Source organism: Panthera pardus, unplaced genomic scaffold (assembly GCF_024362965.1).
Source record: "Panthera pardus isolate Hobbes unplaced genomic scaffold, ASM2436296v1 HiC_scaffold_16, whole genome shotgun sequence".
NCBI lineage: Eukaryota > Metazoa > Chordata > Mammalia > Carnivora > Felidae > Panthera > Panthera pardus.
Window position 1 is genome coordinate 132,672,015 of NW_026526721.1, and position 19,755 is coordinate 132,691,769.

At 44.8% G+C, this 19,755-nt stretch overlaps 1 protein-coding gene across 4 annotated transcripts in view; it reads right to left on the reverse strand.

Annotated features, from left to right (window-relative positions):
* RFTN1 (raftlin, lipid raft linker 1) overlaps positions 1-19,755 on the reverse strand; it is a 207,871-nt gene that overhangs the window by 178,438 nt on the left and 9,678 nt on the right. For all 4 annotated transcript variants that reach the window (XM_019435679.2, XM_053903835.1, XM_019435660.2 and 1 more), the window contains exon 2: positions 9,609-9,761. In XM_019435679.2, coding sequence (XP_019291224.2) covers positions 9,609-9,753 — 145 coding nt within the window. In that variant the 5' untranslated portion in view covers positions 9,754-9,761. The remainder of the gene's footprint in view (positions 1-9,608; positions 9,762-19,755) is intronic.

A 19,755-nucleotide genomic window follows, 5' to 3' on the forward strand; every position in this document is an offset into this window, starting at 1 on the left:
GTCCCTGTAGCAGCAACACCCAAGAAGAAGCATCGCCTGGGAACTTGCTAGAAATGCAAAATCTTGGGCCCCACCCCAGAACTTCAGAATGACAAATTCCAGGGGTAGGGGTGCAGCAATCTACATCCTGTGATTCTCGCATTGCTAAAGTTTGAGGACAACTGTTTATTCCAGGGCCTCCCAGTCTACACCATGTCACACAATCGCTCAGCACTCTGGGGAAAGAAACCAGTCATCAGGGAACTGGAGGCAACCTGCAGAAGAATCCATCAGTCCAAAGGCTGAAGGGAAACAAAATCTCAGCACACGTGACCCACCTGAGGGTAACCAGTGGGAGTACCCACACTTACACCAACGATCTAGCACTTTATACCCGCTCACTCATTCTCAGCCATAGCTGCATACTGGCCTCACCTGTAGTTGCAAAACATACTGACGTCTGGGTCCCTTCCCCAAGACTGACTGAAGTGGTCTGGGGTGTAGGGTGGGCATGGGAATTTTTTAAGCAAAGTTTGAGAAGCAATGTATCCACTGGTACTAATTTTTGTTTTAGGAGTACGGCCTCTCCTTCCAAATATATTACAAGCTACTTGGAAATAAATTATGAGTAAGTGACAATAGATAGTTAGGTATGTAAGGATTTATTGACTTTATTTTCTGCTCTAAAAAAAATACCTTTTCCTTTCTGCCATCTCCACTCAGATAAAAGACAATCAGCTGGAAACTTGTTACAAATGCAGGTTCTCCAGCCTTGCCCCAGACCTAAAGAATCAGAAACTCTGGGGCCGGGGCCTGGGCTTCTTCTAACGAGCCCTCCTGGTGATTCTGATTCACCCTCAAGTTGGAGAACTACTATTTTAAGAAAAGGATACGTTCTAAAAGCTTTCTCTGGAGGTTAACATTATTTTGATTGATATCTTAGACCCTGCTTATCACCTCCCTTCATGATCCATGAAATCGGACAGGCTAACAGTGCTGGGACATATAACCAGCTATTAGGCACCCAATAGCCCCCAAACACTTTGATCTGTAATTTTTAGGCCTCAATATAAATTATGATCCATCTTTTTTAGATTAGCTTTTTTTCTTGGTTGTAGAGACAGATTAAAAGGACAACTTAAATAGACAATGATTATCAGCTGCTTCTGCAGTTGCAGTGAGGGCTAAGGTGACCCAGACCGGAAGTTAAATAAAAACTGGACCCTGAAATGATTCAATGCACAATCTGCATGTTTTGAATAATGAATGTCATCCTGTGTTATTATCATGACCACCCAAAATTTAGATACAGAGCTTAAGGCTAAAATGCTGGCAGCCAAAATCCTAGTCAGCACAACGTCAAAGAAAAATCCCAAAGGTCAGTTCTTAAAGACCTGTCAGACAGGAAAACCACAAAGATGGGAATTTTTTAAATGTGGCAATGTGAACTAATCTTAGAAATTGTAATGCATGTCATGGGACATGCTTTATTAGCAAGAATTTAAGAGGAGAAATAAGATGAATTGAAGAAGATATGCAATGGAGCAGGAGATATTTTTCAACTTTTTCAGGTTGAAGCACTTCAATTTCGCTTTAACCCAGCCAGTGTGCAGGAGATTCAGGAACTAAGAGAGCCCAAAGTGATGGCTCCACTGTGCCGTAAGATGGCGGGATATGCTACAAACACCCAACACCTTGCTGGCCTAGAGCAAGTAGCTTTTACAACCCCTTGAAACTCAAGATCTCAATTTACTCCTCTATACCACAAAGTTAACCACCTACCTCCTGAGATTGTTGTTAGCTTTTAAAATGGACTAAGACGACATGAGATACCGAATACGTAGTGGCCCCCATTATCACATATAAAAAATGAAGCTACTAACTCTTACCTCCCATGCATTGTTGTTGGAAATGTTGAATGGTGCAACTATTTTGGAAAACAGTTGGCAGTTCCATATAAAGGTAAACATACATTTACCAAATAATCCAGCAATTCCACTCCTCCTTATTTACCCAGCTGAGATGAAAACGTATGTCCACACAAGACTTGTTCACAAATGTTCATAGCAGCTTTTTTGATAACGGCTCCAAATTGGAAACAGCCCTAATGTTCAACAGAAGAATGATGAAACCAATTGTGGCACAACCAGACAATGGAGTATCATTCACAAACAAAAGGGAATGAGCTCTTGATACATACAACGGCACCGATGAATCACAAAAGCAGCACGCTGAGTTAAAGAAGTCAGACACAAAAGACGATCCCACCCCTACATTATTCTATAAGAAGCAAAACTAATGGTGACAGAATGCAGATCAGCAGTAATCTGGAGCACGGGCTTGGGGGGGCGGGGCATGAGAGGATTTCCTGGGGTGATGGGAAAATTCTGTATTTTGAGTGTGGTGGCAGTTCCATGGGTGCTTACATTTATCAAAACTCATCAAACCACACGCTTAATATGGGTGTATTTCATTGCTCATAAGTTATACCTTTAATAGAGCTATTTAAACAAATACACAGACACCATTCAGCAGGCCAGACAGGTTGGCGCTGAACTCTTTCATGTGCAGTTGAAAAATCCTATGTGAAGAGAGTTAAAACACTGGGTTCTGGTCCCACTTACTACTTACTACCTGTCAAGACCATTTCCTCAACTGAAAAAAGAGAGGGAGAGAGAGAGAGAAAACCTAGATTCCCAGGGCTACTTGGATGATAGAGTGAATGTGTTATTTGAAAATACTTTAAAGCAGAATCTGAGTATCCAGCTGGGCACGCACCCAGCATGCCATCCACTCTGCCAGTCCCTCACTCCTCCTCACCTGCCATTCAGTCCCTGGGACCACCTCCTAATCTCTCTTGACCCCACCCACTCCTCTTGTCCCCACTGCCACTCCCTCAACAGAGGCCACTTTCGCCCCTTGCCTGATGACTGCAATGGCTTCCAAATGGTTTCTCCTTCCCCAGTTTTACTCCTTCCATTCTCCTTCATTGTAAACCCAGACCAGACTTTCCAGAATGTGAATTTGACATGTCACCCACCCTTTTCCCACCTTAAAAACCTTTCAGCACTCTTGAGAAAGCTTAGACTCCTCAGTCCAAGACCCAAGATCTTTACTCATTTGGCTTCTACTTACTTTTCCCAAAGGTCACACTCCAACCAAATGGAACTGCCTACAGCTTACCATTTATGCAATGTTGTCGTCAGGTTCTGACCCTCCCGTAGGTTGTCCCCTTTGTCTGAAAAGATCATCTCCTTCCACCCTCAATCTTCTGTCTGGATAACTCTAAATCCACCTGTGGATCTCAAGTCTTCCTCAACACACACACCCTTTCAACATGACTAGGGGCTACCACGTCCCCTTTATCATCATCATGCTAGCATCAAGTCCTACAATTGCCTGGCTCTTCGTCTGTAAGAGATTTTGAACCGATCTAGACTAGCGGACTAGACTGATGCTATGGACTGAATGTGTCCCCCTTCAAAAGTCAGATGTTGACTTTTCAGTCAACATTCTGTGTGTGTCAACCAGTGTGACTATTTGGAGTAAGGAATTAAGGTTAAATGAGGTCATAAGAGTGGGGATCTAATCCGATAGGATTAATGTCCTTATAAAAAGAGACATAACAGAGCTTACTCACTGTCCCTCTCTCAGTCACGTGAGGACACAGCAAGAAAGCAGTCCTCTGCAAGCCAGGAAGAAGGCTCTTACCGGGACCCAACCATGCCAGCCCTCTGATCTCAGACTTTCAGTCTCCATAACTGTGAGAAAATAAATGTCTGTGGTTTAAGTTGCCCGGTCTGGAGTATTTTGTTACGGCAGCTGAGCTAACTAACCAACTCGGAAAACCTCCTGTCTGGTTCACCCATATGTCCTCAGGACGCAAATCTGGCCCCAGGTCAACATTCAGTAAGTATCTATGGAATCAATGCATTATCATCTTATGGTCCCTAGCAGACCCACGGGCAAACTTTCATAATGAAAATGTCACATTAGTTTGAATTAGAGATACAGATTCAGACGTGGAACCAAGTTATCCTCCCTTGAAAACAGACTAGAGCAGCATGGCCCCCACAGAACTCACCATGACGATGGATGTGTTTTGTACCTTTACTGTCCACATGTGACTGGTGAGCACTTGAAATTGTGGCTAGTGTGACAGAGGAGTAGAAGTTTTAATTTTACTTAATTTTAATTACTACATTTAAATAGCCACCTGGCTGGTGGCTCCTGTACAAGATGGTTGAAGCAAGAATAAAGCCCTGGACACTAGCCTCATTAGGCAGGTGCCAACCTCCCTGGCACCGAACATGTACAAAACACAACTGATTCTCATGGAGCTGACATAGGTAGCTCTCAAGTGGTATTAGAGTGGCCTGGCACAGAGAAGCTGGCAAAACATATGTACAAAAGGGATAATGAGGCACCATTTTGCAGAAATTGTGGCACTTTATGGGCCTCTATCTGTGATGAAACTCTCCAAAGGGCAGGTTCATCCCTTGGTGACCAGAGTTAATTGAAAATTTAAGACCCAATCAAGTCACTCAGAATTGAGATTTTTGGCAGCTTATGTGCTTCACTTTGAGGATCCTGCTGCTTTTCACCTCTGTCAGCCCAACAAGTGGGGTTTCATGTTCCAATATCATCTACAGTAGCACTGAGCTCTGAGCAGGGGACAAACAAAACAGCGTTCACTCTGATTCTGACTTTCGTAAAAGTGCACGACTCCTTCCTGCTTAAGCCACCAGGTGGAAGTGGGCCCACACCCTCCCTCCAACTTGCAATTTGTTAGAGTCAGATGAGCATCTTCTCAATGATAAATAAGCCTATCAAGCGCTACTTAAAAATCTTCGATGGCCAAAACAATATGGGAGAGGAATAGCCTTACACCCTCCTTCCCGATAACACCAGTTTTCTAACAAGAATGTTCTATTTGGTGTTAATGCCTACTTGTCTAGCACCTTGCAGTATTCGAGGCATAAGAGCTCTGAGGCCCAAGAGATCTGAGTTCAAATTGCACCCCAATCACTTCCTAGCACTGCATCTTTTTTTAAAAAAAATTTTTTTAACATTTATCTACTTTTGAGACAGAGAGAGACAGAGCATGAATGCGGGAGGGTCAGAGAGAGAGAGGGAGACACAGAATCTGAAACAGGCTCCAGGCTCTGCACTGTCAGCACAGAGCCCGACGCGGGGCTTGAACTCACGGAGGTGAGATCATGACCTGGGCCAAAGTCGGACGCTTAACTGACTGAGCCACCCAGGCGCCCCTAGCACTGCATCTTTAGAAAAGTTACTTAACCTCTTGAGTGTTGGTTACCCATCTGCAGAAAAGGGATGTGTGTACCCATACACCTCGCTGTGTTTCTGGGAGAATAAAATGACATAAGATGCCACGCAAAGATGAATGCTAATTGGTAATAGCCCAATTGGTAACAGCCCAAACCAGAAGCGACCCAAAGGTCCATCAACACACGATGGAAAAACAAACTGAGACACACCCAGATGATAGAATACTACTCAGCCATAAACTAAGAATGAACTACTACACGTAAAACAACATAAATGACTCTCAAAATAAGCAAGCTGAGTGGAAAAGGCCAGACCAAAAAGGGTACATACCACATGGCTCCATTAGTAGAAAATAAAATCAGTGACAGAAAGCATACCATTGGTCGTCTGGGGACAGAGGGCTGGAAAAAACGAGGGGTTACAAAGGAGCAGGAAGAAACTTTGTGGGAGATGGAAATGTCTTGCCTCTTGAAGAGGTAATGGTTTCATGGGTCTGAACACTTTAAATACATGCAGTGTGACGTGCTTAAATTATATTTCAATAAAGCTGAAAAAGTTGGGAAGATGTCCCATCACAGGACTTGGCACATAGTAGGCTCTCAGCAAACGCTGGCTCCATTCTGGAGCAGTAACAAAGGATCCCATTAGAACTTCTGGAAAAGAACTTGAAGGGCTGCCAGGGAAACGAGTCGGCATACGTTAACATGTACTCTGGTTTACTAGAACCCAGTTATGTAGGACACGCTATTCTCAGCTAAAAAGTGTGAACAAGAAAGACGAAGAGAAAGATAAGCAAGGCTTGATCTCTGCCCTCAAGGAAACACAAATACGTTTAATATATGATGTAATAAAAGTGTCATAAGGATGCTACTGACGAACGGCAGGCGTGCAGAGAGGAGTAATTGTGATGGACGCATGTCGGGAGGAACAGTTTCAGGTGGGTGGGACTTTGGCAAGGGCTGAGGGGCGGGGCAGGCTCTGTGAGGCTGGAGGAGCGGAAGCTGGGGTGGGAGGGGGCGGGGCCAGGCCCGGTGTCCACCAAGTAGGGGAGGGTCCACAAAGGGCAAGGATGAGCTGAGGAAGGTCCTGGGCGCCGGGCGGAATCTCCGCTGCATTTTTCCAAGGGAACCCGCCAAAGGGCTCAGCATAATCAGATTTGTGTTTTACACAAATAGGTCCTATCTAGAGGGCAATCTGGCAATTTATCAAGAGTCCTGACATTCATATCTTTCAACTCAGTAATTCCTGAGGAAATAATCAAAAATGCACACAAAGATTTATGTATAGCACTGCTTATGCCAGCATTATTTATAATAGCCCAAAGCCCGAAATAACTTAAATGTCCAATAAAAGAAGACTGTTAAATAAATTATGGTATGCTGAGTGATTAAATCATATATAGCCTTTAAATCATATTCTGAGAACATATGGAATGACAGGGCGCTGCCTCACTATCCACTGTTAAGCTGAAAAAAAAGCAGGACACAAAAATATACATTAAGTATTCATTCAACAAATATTTATTGATTATCTACTATGTGCCAGGCACTGTTCTCTAAGTATTGAGGGTACCACAGAGGCTAAAACAGACACAATCCTGAACTCATTAGAGGAATTCTATCTTCTAACGAAAGAAGGCAGACCACAAGGAAACAAATAACAATAAACAAAATACATAGCAATTAAAAATTTTTTTAATGTTTATTTATTTTTGAAAGAGAGAGAGAGACAAAGCATGAGTAGGGGAGGGGCAGAGAGAGAGAAAGACAGAGGATCTAAAGCAGGCTCCAGGCTGTCAGCACAGAGCCCGACACGGGGCTTGAACTCACGAACTGTGAGATCATGACCTGAGCCGAAATCAGACACTTAACCGGCTGAGCCACCCAGGCGCCCCAATATGTAGCACTTTAGATGGTAAGAAGTGTTATGGAGAAAATCAAGAGGGCAAAGGGATGGGGAGTCGGGGATTAGGTAGAAATATTATATAGGTGGTCAGGGAAGGTTTTACAGAGAAGGAGGTTAAGGGTTTGTGCCAAGGGTATATCTGGGAGGATTTCCAGGCAGAGGAAACAGGTAGTGCAAAGGCCCTAAAGAGTCCTGGAGAGTTCAAGAAAGAGCAAGACCAAAATGGCATAACATGCAGGACAAACATCTGGAGAATGAGGGTGGAAAGTAGATGGTACCACTCAGGGTGAGGGGGAGCCATGGCAGGGCTTTGAGCAGAAGAGTGGCATGATCTGCAGGGGACATGGGTGGACGTAGGGAGATCAGTTGGGACTTGTCCAGTGTTTTCGTAACTTTTTAATAATGGAGTTATGTTCATTTCATAATCACAAAACGAAAGGTCATTCAGTCAAAGAAAGCACAATGCAGCAAGCAGTGTGGGTGCTCTGAGCAGAGTACAAGGTAGCAGAGAAACTAATCAGGAGGTTAGGGGGATAACTTAGATGATAAGTCATGGAGCAGTAGGTACACAGAGGAGGGCACATGTCTGTGGAAGTTTCTGTGAGCAAAAATTACTCTTCTTAATAATAAAAGAAATACAACCATGATGCAAAATATATATATATACGTATATATATATATATATATATATATATATATACACGTATATATATGTGTATATACGTGTATATATATATGTATATATACGTATATATATATACGTGTATATATATGTGTATATATATATATGTGTGTATATATATATATATATATATATATGTCTATAAAAGAGAAAAAGAATTACCCCATATTCTCAGCTTCCTAACAATTTTTAACATGTTGGTGTATTTCCTTGCAATCTCTTTTCCTATACATGCTTTGGTTTTCTCCTTAATCATTCGACAATGCCTAAACCATTGTATGCGCTCAAATATTCACTGAACAAATAATAGATGACCAAATACTCCAAACACTTTTGTGTTCAGATTTGCTCGTGTTAAATTAGCTATATTACAAGCATTTTCAGAAATAGCTTTAATAGGCTTGGGTGATGCAATGGAAATGGTGGGCAAGGAGAAAGTATGGTCACAGATGCCTAAGGTGTCAAATATGACTGTTTAAGAGGATGGTGGTGACATTATTCATCAAGGGTACCAGCAGGAAGCCAATCTGATGAGGAAGATGCTGGGTTCAGTTTGGGGGACCTAAGGGACCCACAGAACGTCCCTGCAGAGAGGCCCAGCTGCCCATCTCTCTCGGGGCTCAAGAAGCAGCGGGAGCCTCGGTGCAGAGGTGGTCTCAGCAGGAACAGAGGTGGAGGCAACACCAGCTGCCCTACTAGGTGCTGAGAATTGTGCTAAGAGCTTCTCGCATCTTCCCTCTTCCAGTCTACACAGTTGCCCTGAGGGGCGGGTATTCACGTGCTCATGAGACAGAAGAGCACACTGCAGGCCAACTCCACAGCAGAGCCAGACATGAGCCCCCAAATATGAGGGCTTTCCCCACTAATTCTCTTTTCTGTTAACAGAAGCCTAAAATGTACCCAGCAGCCCAGGGAGAAAGCGGCAAGATGCCTTAGTTAGTGCCTGTGTTTGGTCACAACTTCTAGGGACTGCCCTCCACACCAAAAGAATGATCTCTCCTCTTCCGAAAACATATCTTACGTATTTTCTTGCTTACAATTATAGCCTGTTGAGGGTTTTGTTTTGTTTTGTTTTTCATGTGTATGAGTCTTCTCTCCCACTGGGTAAGAAGCTGCAGGAAATCAGGACACGCTGCCCAACTGCCCCACAGCTCCAGCCCAACACTGCACGGTCGGGGCTCAGCAACTCCTCTGGATGAAAATGCTACCTCTTGCCTGTCACCCCAGAGCCACCGGGACATTGTTAGTGAGGTGACCTGGACGCCCTGCAGCTTGGATGAGGCAAAGCCAAGCCCAGACGGACAAGCACTCTTGAAAGATGCCAGACAGCAGGCAGGTAACTTTGGAAGGACAGACACAATAGGAGATGAGGCAAAATTTCCCTTCTCCACATGGCTCCCTACGAAACAGTCTGCAAACTAGCTGGCCCAGGGGCCAAACGCGGCCCACCAGCATGTGTGTGCTTTTTGTCTTGCACGTGGTTTTAACGTGTTACAATTTAATTTAGTTGCTATCTTTTCAAAAGTGAAAAGCTGCACATACAAATCTGGACTTCTAAAGGCAGTATGTTTTCAAAGGCCCACTTTTACAAGTTGCCCACGCCCCTCACCCTGCTCACCTCCCAGGCGTGTCCTGTCAGGCCCCACCAGCCCTGCCCTGGGTGTGGGGGGTGGGGGGGGACACACACCTCGGGTGCAGGGCTGAGCTGAGCTCACCCGCCTCCAGGGGTGGCAAGGCCGCCTGTACTCACCCGCACTCAGGGTAGTGAACTCCAGGAAGCGGTATTCGTAGGACACATCTATCTTGGTTTCCACCTGAGGCCTCTTTAAAGTTGAATAGATATTTCCAGGCCGTTTGTCATCACGTTTCTCTAACTTGTTCAATCCGCAACCCATTTCAGCAGCTGCAGCAGAAGCCAAAAAAAGGACAAGGGGGGGGGTGATTTTTTTTTTTCTGAGATTTTGTTTTCAAGCACCATAGTGTAAAAGACCCCGTACTTCCCTGAAGACTACATAAAGGACCTCAGCCTTTAGGACGCCTAGAGTATAATTCAGTGGATGACCTCAACACCTGAGGAACTGTGCTCAGTACCCAGGCTGGCTTCTCTTTCTGTGAGGACACCATTACCAGGCATCCCGCACTTTTGTGATGACACCAAAAGCCTACTTGTCTTCTATCTTTTTCCCCTATCTGAGTTAAATAATACCTCAGAGTGCCTCAGTTCCACTATAATCTGTACACAGGATTAAAAAATGAGATCTTAAAAGCAATGTGGTACATTATGGTGTCGGCCCATCTGAAAAGAAAAGACAAAACAAGAGACGTGTCGCTTTCGCTGTGGTTGCTAAGAGAGAATAAGAAGCTGTTGGTACAATTGCTAAACTCCGAAGTCCTTTCTGCCCTCACCAGCAATTATTTAGACAGGAATTTATATTCATAAAACATCTCTTAAAGTAGACGGTGGTATTTTTATCCGCTTCATCTAAAAGTCCCCCTTCCATTCTTTTTTAGACCAAACCACATGAAATAACAGGACGCTTCCACTCTCTTAGAGAGTCGTTTTAGACCAAAATGAAGACTGGCTGAACACTAATAGCAGGCCAAGAGACACTGCAAGCAGAAATGCACGTGTGTTAGAGTGAAGATCTGTGGCTATCGTTGGAAGGGAAAATGGAGAAATGCTAGAATAATGTGCATATTAGGGTGGGCTGAGCTCCCAGCCTTTCGAGGGCTTAAAAACAACGAAGTTCTCTGTTTATTTAGGCAGAATGACATTCACGAAATGACTTTTTATCCACTGCCCAGACTTCACAGAAGATATTTTCCTTTTGTGCGCTGAGCATGACCAATAATTCTTCCCCCTTCTCTGGCGTAGTGGAGCTGCCATTAGAACATATTTCACAAAAATATTAACTGGCCAAGAATATCACAAACAGAAACGTGGTGACTGCTTCCTTTTAGAGATAAGAATGTCCTTTAGCTTAATCCATTCACAAGGTACCCAGCTTCCTAAGGCAAACTGGCAAGCTCCAGAAAAACACAATGAACCTCAAAAAAGCAGTAAGTGTGTGGGGGAAGGGAAGAGTGGGAGAGGGTGGTGTCGTGACAACCAGGCTATACTTTTTAGTAATTAAAAAAAGTCTGGAAGGATGGATGAGAACAGGAAGGCTTACTTACGCCTTAATAAGGGAACATTAGTGTCCAAAGGGCCAGAGCAGACATGATTTATGTGCAATCTGCATGAACTGATTACTTGTAAAATACTCTGTAGTTCTGCAGATATAATAGCTGATATGTACAGAGGCTGCATATTTAACTACTAAAAAGCAAGCCAAGGGGCATCTGCTGAGGCAAAGCAGAAGAGAAGTGGACAGGAAGGCTCCCGTGTACTGGGGAACAGGTAAACCTGGCAAGATGAGCACTGTTACCACCAGAACAGACATGGAAATAACCCAGAAACTCACCAAGTAAGTCACTCACACACCTACCTCCCTAGGAAAGAATGTGTGTTTGGGGCCGAAAGAAAGAAAGAAAGAAAGAAAGAAAGAAAGAAAGAAAGAAAAAACTCTTCCAAAAGAAAGAAAGAAAGAAAGAAAGAAAGAAAGAAAGAAAGAAAACTCTTCCTCAAAAATCCTCCCATTCTTGTTATCCTAATAAGGTAAATTCTAGCATTAGAGATTCATTCCTTTGAAATTAGAATCACTCTCCCTCAGGATCTCCTTTGAAACCACAAATACCTCCATGGGAAGGGCAACAAATTAAGCTTGTGGTAGCCTAACACTTTAGTATGATTTAACATCTTTTAATAAAGGACAGGTTTCCTGACAATAGAGAAAAAAGAGTAGAGAATTACCAGGACGAGTAACAAGACTCAGAAAAAGTTAAGGAGGTGGGGGATGGCATGCCAAGAAGCATCAGAAAAATTCTCCCAATTTACAACTTAAAGGTTTCAGTAAGACTGTCTCAACTTGAGGTCTCTGCCCCAATTCACTCCAAAGGGCACAGTGCTTATCTCATAGGATGTGACAAGGCTATGGGTAAATCATCTATGTGGTCTGACACAGAAAAGATAAACAGTACCAGCCAGCAGCAAAACTATAATATCGGTGAATCCTCAATGTCTCAAACTTTAGAGATTAATTTCTTTGGAATACGCACAATGCCAGTTAAGCAACTGCTTTTATAGCATGACTCTCTTTGGGAAGGAAGACATATGAAGCAGTTGTGAGCCAATAAAACCTTAGTGTCAATTTGTTTTTCTTACTCTCTTGTGTTGAGGACCCTACCTTATTCACACCCAGCACACCTGTGCTCTGCCAACCCCCAACCCCTGTCAAAATGGTAAAGATTTTCACATCATTCTAAAACTCTCTATTACAGTGGGGCGCCTGGATGGCTCAGTAGGTTGAGCATCTAACTCTTGATTTCAGTTCAAGTCATGATCCCAGGGTCGTGAGAACAAGCCCCACATCGGGCTCTGTCCTGAGTGTGGAGCCTGCTTGGGATTCTCCCTCTCTCTCTCTCTCTCTTTCTCTCCCCCTCTCCCTCTGCTCCTCTCCCCTGCTTGAGTGCTCTCTCTAAAATAAAGTAAATAAATAAAATAAAACTATCTATTACAGTCCCTACTATGGCTCAAACCAGAAAAATCTAGCTTACACAATGGAGGAAAAATAAGATAGAACAGTGCCTGATGGTACTGTTTACTATGTGAGGTTTCAAAGCTCGTATTAGAATCCCACAAGGGGCCTGGGGCAGGGATGGGTATGGGCCTTTAAGGGCAGGGAGACGTTGGAGGCAGAGGGAAGAGCGGAGGGAACAGCTCTGCCAGATGCAGGCATCTGGTGCTTGGTGTGGCTGCGCATTCCCTCCAACGTTCAGGGAGCATCTCAGTGGAAGCACATCGGCCTCAAGGGTAATAGGGCAGAAGGTAAATGGTAAGTGTAATGGTTTCGAAATACGGCCCCCAAATCCTTTGACACTCCTGCCATTGAAAGGTGGGGTCTATGTCACCTCCCCTGAATCTGGGCTCCATAGATGCCTGATCAATACAATATGGCAGAACGGCACTGTGCCAGCTTCTGGACCCGGACCTTCAGAAACTAGGAGCACATACTTCTTGATTCTTGGGATGCCGACTCTTGGATCCCAGCCACCATGCCATGAGGGAGCCCAAGCAGCCCCACAGGGAGGCCCATTTGGAGAGGAACCGACAGCCAGCACCAACTTGCCAGCCATCTTGCTGGTGAGCCATCTTGGAAGTTGAGCCTCTGTCTCGGTCAAGACGCCGACACTGTGTGAGGCAGAGACAAGCTGTTTCCACCAAACTCTGCCCAAACTGCAGATCCCTAAGCAAAATACACCATTGTTTCTGTTTCAAGCCTCTAAGTCTGGGGATGATTCATCATGCAGTATATAACTCATTCACCAAGTTTGTTCAAAAAGACCATGGCCTGCTGCCTCCTCAGTAGACTACCAGTCGAGATGGCCTGCATTTAGAGGTTCTGCTTTAGCTACTCACCCTTGGAAGGGCATTTCGGTTGTTTCCAGGTGATTATGAATAAAATGGCTATAAACATTCATGCAGAGGTTTTTAAGAGGACCAAAGGTTTCATCTCTCTAGGGTAATACCTAGGAGTGAGATTTCTGGGCTGTGCGGTAAGTGCAGGGGTCCTGTTAATGAATGATGCTTCTCTTTCCACACTCAGGGCGGCCAGATGCTGACCCCAGGAGAGCGGAAGTGAGACCCTCTGAGAGACTGACAGATTAGCCCCTCTACCTCCTGCTCACTCTGCAGCATCAGCTCACTGGGTGGAATCGTGAGAGCGGTGCTATTCCTGGCTCTTTCTCCTTTTGTTGTTGTCTATTTCTGTAAAGGACACATGCTAAAAATCACTTATGTGTGATGAGATTCTCCCGGTACTTTATCTGTCTGTGGTCCATTCAGCCCCCACAGCTCCACCCTTCCATATTCCTACGGTCACGTGAATCAAGTTAGTCATTTCATGTGTGAGTGGATCACTGACCAGCTTTGATTATATGACAGTCATACAGATTTTTTTTTTTTGTTTCCACCTTTGTCTTCCCAGGAGACATCCCTGCACCTATAAGTATGGGTCTCTCAAGCATCAAAGAAAGTACCAAGAAAAACCTTCCAAAAGCTCTTCAAAGGTAAAGCAAAGAGAAGTCTTTCCCCATTCCTGTGGTGAGACAGTGGGGAAAGAGCCAAAATAAACATACAGTTCTCAAGCAGAAATTGACTAAAAGTAATTAAGAACTGGCTGCTGATTATGGAGGAAAGTAAGGTAATCACTGGGAGGTTGAGATCCTAGGCTGCAAGGAGAGGACATTAGACCAGAAAGCAGAGATCCCTCAAATGGTGACACTCTGGAAAACCAACGCTTTCCGGATCAAACCCAGCACAAGGTGTGCCTTTGACACATGGGAGGCCAGCTTCATGCAGAAACTGTCAGCTCCATGACGGAGGGAACTTTTCCAAATTCATGAGTATGTGCATGCATTCATTCATCACGCGTTTATTAAGGTCTGCTTTGAATCTGGCCCTCAATTAGGAAATATAAAAATGGGAAGACCAGGCCCTGCTCTCAAGGAGATCAGAGGTAAAATGAGTAGAAAGACAATGAACAGAGCACATGGTGCAGCAGGCTGGCTGTTCTGGAAGTCTGGGCAGAGTGCGGGACATTCACCGAAAATCTCTGTGACATAAAACAGAGAGTACAGGGGCGCCTGGGTGGCTCAGTCAGTTAAGCGTCCGACTTCGGCTCAGGTCATGATCTCACGGCCCGTGCGTTTGAGCCCCACATCGGGCTCTGTGCTGACAGCTCGGAGCCTGGAGCCTGTTTCGGATTCTGTGTCTCCCTCTCTCTCTGCCCCTCCCCTGTTCATGCTCTGTCTCTCTCTGTCTCAAAAATAAATAAACGTTAAAAAAAAAAAATTTTAAAACAGAGAGTACATCGCCACAGACTTGGTTCCAGAAAAAGCTGATCAGCAATGGGGCATGATACCCTGTGTCATTTTAAATGTTAAAATCTTAAGAGTTTTATTTTAAAGTATTTCTAATTTGTTTCTGAAATGCTTCCCAACATGCCCAGAAGACAACTAGAAAACCACTTCAAGAAAAATCACCACCTTGGGGTACCTGGGTGGCTCAGTTGGTTAAGCGTCCGAGTTCAGCCTAGGTTATGATCTTGCTGTTCCTGAGCTCAGGCCCCACGTCAGGCTCTGTGCTCACAGCTCAGAGCCTGGGGCCTGCTTCAGATTCTGTGTCTCCATCTCTCTCTCCACCCCTCTCCCATTTACACCCTGTCTCTCTCTCTCTCTCTCTCTCTCTCTCAAAAATAAACTCTAAAGGGGCACCTGGGTGGCTCAGTTGGTTAAGCGTCCAACTTCGGCTCAGGCCATGATCTCACAGTTTGTGAGTTCAAGCCCCATGTCAGGCTCTGTGTTGACAGCTTAGAGCCTGGAGCCTGCTTGGGATTCTGTGTCTCCTTCTCTCTCTGCCCCTCCCCAACTTGTGCTCTGTCTCTGTCTCTCAAAAAGTAAGTAAATGTAAAAAAAAAATTTTTTTTAAATAAACTCTAAAACAAAAATTAAAAAAAAAAAGAATCACCACCTTAAAAGATTATTTTTCAGTGAGGGTTTCTAAAACCTCAGTTTAAAGGTTCATTTTTACTATCAACTGGTGTACATGCATTTAAATAATGGGGCAATAAATGTAGTTATATTTTCAAATACAAATTAGTTTCATTAAGAGTGAGCCCTCACTTACCACACTTGCTGCTAATCTGTGGCAGGACTGTAAAGCTAATTTTTACAATTGCCAACAGCTCATGACAAGCAACCAGAGATGGGGCAATTACATGCAATGATGCTGGGTCAGCTGGCAAACTCATTTTTTATTTCCACACTCAAATTCCGTATTTGAAGCCTCAAGCATGTTTATTACATCACTCAGTCACCCAGAGTAAGAACTGATGATCCAAATTAAGACATTTTTACATGACAGGAACATCTCTCTCGCCCCAGAAATGTAAATGGAAACTTGAAAATTCAGAGGGTGTCAAATCTTGATACCCTAGAAACACAGTCTACGACAGAAACCCAAGGATAACTATAATTTACTCGTTGAGGGACGGGCGAAATAGGTGAAGGAGGTTAAGAGGTACGAACTCCCAGTTATAGAGCAAAAAAGGCAGGATGAAACGTACAGTACAGAATACAGTCAATAACACTGTGATAACACTGTATGGGGACTACACGTATTGTGATGAGCACTGAGTAATGTCTGGAGTTGTACAATCAGTATGTTGCACACCAGAAAATAATACAACACTGTATGCCAACTATACTTCAATAGAAAAATGTACCTGTTCAAAGTGTTCCTGATTGGATGCCAAATATAAAGAATAATCTATATGAAACAGTATTATTTCCATGGTACCACTTTTTCTAGGTGTGGGTGTGTATAAATATATGTTATCTATATTATAATATATATTAATATATAGATATGTACATGTATATGTCTCCACCTTAAAAAAATTTTTTTAAATATTTATTTATTTTTGAGAGAGAGACCGAGTGTGTGTGTGGGGGGGGGGGGGGGGGAGAGGCAGAGACAGAGGGAGACACAGAATCCGAAGAAGGATCCAGGCTTCCAAGCTGTCAGCACAGAGCTCCATGTGGGGCTCAAACTCATGGACCGCAAGATTATGACCTGAGCTGAAGTCGGACGCTTAACCGACCGAGCCACCCAGGCGCCCCTCCACCTTCTTTTTCTAACTGGTAAGACACAGACCACAATGTTCCCAGAAATGTCCTCGGGGTCGTGGGACTATGGGTGACATTCTTTATGGTTCTGTATATTTTTCAAGTTTTCTGTGCTGCATACACATTATTTTCCTCATTGAAAACAATAGGAGGTTCCAAGATGACCCTGAATAATCCTCCCGGCATTCACGAGTGGTCCCCACCCACAGTGACTAGGGCTGACCCGTGTAGCCAGGAGGGCACTGCAGAAATGATGAGTGTGGTTTCCAAGGCTGGGTTACAGTGTTGTGGGTTCTACCTTACCCTTTCTTGGATCCCTCACTCTGGGGACAGCCAGCTGCCACAGTATGAAGACACTCTAATAACCCTATGGAGAAGTCCCAGGACAGGGAACTGAGGCCTCCACCCAAGAGCCAGCACTAACTCAACACCCAAGTGGAAGCAGATCCTTCAGTCCCAGAATGGCCTCCAGCCCAGCCCACATCTTGACCATAACCCCATGAGACACCCCAAGTCAGAACCACCCAGCTCAGCTGCTTCTGGATTTCTAACCCACAGAAACTCTGTGAGATAATAAATGTTTATTGATGTTTTTGGCTGCCAAGTCTGGGAGTAATTTGTTATATGGCAAAAGATAAGGAATACAAAGAGTATTTACATCGTCAAAGGAAAACACTTGCTTACCATCCCCCACCCACACATCTCAGTCTGGGTCTGATCCAGACCACCTTTCTGCCCTCCGCAGTCCCCATCACAAACACCCTTCTTCACTACGCACAGCTCCCTCCCAGAAGAACCTGCTGCTCCAAGTGTGGAGCACTTGAGCCAGCAGCACCAGGATTTCCCGGAACCTATGAGAAATCCAGAATCCCAGGCCTGCAGAACCAGAATCTACATTTCCATGACAGGTGATTCATTAACTTCTGAGCGGCAGTAAAGTTTGAGAAGCCCTGGGCAATGGGTTTCCCCGGCTGAAAACTCTAAGGGATTCTAACCGGCAGCCAGAGGTGAGAATCAACAAGCTAGGAACAAGTCCGGTTTTCCTCACTCTGAACCCTCTCCAGTCTCCTTCACCCCAGCCTCAGCCAGGCCCAGAATCCTTCTTAAGCCTCTTGGCCAGGGCTGAGAACCCCAGTCGAAAACATGGCCCTGCTGACCCCCTTGATTCCACATCTCCATCTCTTGAACCTCTTTGTACCTCCGATGCCCTCTTCCCAGCCTCACTGCTGTCCTCCCAAACACAGGCACACCCCTAAATTTCTATCCCCAGCCCTCATTCTGTCTCACTCTCTTAAAATCATTTTCAGTATAAACCACTTCGGACATATAGATGAAGATAACAAAATGAGACATCTCTGTACCCAGCACCAAGATTTGACAAATGCTTACATTTTACTTTATTTACTTCACATCTTTTATTTTTAAAGAAATGAGACCTTTTTTGAGAAAGAGAGAGAGAGAAAGCACGTGCGTGAGTGTGGGAGGGGCAGAGAGAGAGGAGGACAGAGGATCCAAAGCCGGCTCTGGGCAATGCAGGGCTGGAACTCAGGAACCCAACTGTAAGATCATGACCTGAGCTGAAGTCAGACACTTAACTGACTGAGCCACCCGAGTGCCCCAGAAATGGGACTTTTGAAATGCGGTCCCCATGCCCTTCCTTTCTCCCCTCTTCTAACTCTGCTTTTCCTGTAACACCCACAACAATACATGGCAGAGGTTCTGAGACTTTCCCGTTTCAAGACACCTTTAGCGTCTCCGTATGTTTTCCACGGCACCCCCCCAGCTAAAAGTAATACTTACAGTTCCACTTACGAGGTAGTTAGGTGCAAACAACATAATAATTATTCATGTCCAAACAACTTATTAGCCTTTTGGGAAAAAAAAAAAAAGCAGCACACAAAAACTGTAAGAATAAACCTTTTTCTTTCATTCCTAAGTTATCACAATGACTTACTCATGGGATGTGTGCATCTCTTGGGCACCACACGACCTCTCAAACCCTGTAATCACACTGGACACCACCATCTTCATTTGCCTGTTCCACAAAGCGGTTTCTTAGCAACCACCAACACGCAGCTTCGTAGAGATAGGACGTCATCAAAAGGAATGCGGTGCTGTCTAACCTCATACTGTAAACTACCCACAGACAGTAGTTAGTGTGCTATCTAACATGTCGAGTGCCACTCTGTTCCCCTCATTAAAAGTAAAAAGCCCTTTTGCCCCGCCCTCGCTAGTTTGCTGTGGTGCCTTGGGGTGCTTCAGGACAGAGTTTGGGAACCTCTAATATGTGGTAGTGTTGTATATGCTCAAAAAAGGCACATAAATGCTGTCGTCTCTGCCTTAGCCCGCACACCCCTCTCATGGGCCTTGCTTTACCTGCTCTGGGCAAAAACCTTCCAGTCTCCCTCCCAGCCTGATGAACTCCAGGTGAACATGCCCAAGGACCTGTTTCGGTACCTTAACCTAGAACTTTGCCAACACTCTCAATGAATATGCTCCACAGGGAACTCGACGCCTTGCCCATCAAGGCCTGTTCTCTCTCCTATGTTTCTTGCATCTGTGGGGAGTTCCCCTGTCCTCATAACATCCAGGCTCAAAACACCAGGCAGCAGCCTGCTCCTGCCACTGTCCTCACTGCCACAGCCGGCCTGGAGCTGAGTGCTGGCGGAAGCCTTTCACTCCACCACCTCATTCTCTGCGCCGACCCGCCCACCCTGAGGATGGTCGGAGGACTTCCTTGGTCTCTCATCCACTAATTCCTATCCTGGGCTAATGCTAGAGCAACCATTCTGTGCCCTACAAGTGGCTCACAGAGCATAAGAAACATATTCTGCCCAGCCTGGAGTCCTTAGCCTCAACCTCACCCCTAACCTCCTTCCCCCCCAGTTCCTGGTTGTTCCTCTTCAAGTACCATGGAGTCAGGTTATACGGGGCCAGTGCTACCTTTTGTACACACTGAACATTCTCCAGATACCATTCCTTTACCTCCAGTGGAACCTCCCCCTGACACTCTTTTCCCTTCCATCTCGACCCTCTGTCTTAGGGCTCTCCATAGAAACAGAACCAACAGGATAGTGTGTGTGTGTGTGTGTGTGTGTGTGTGTGTGTGT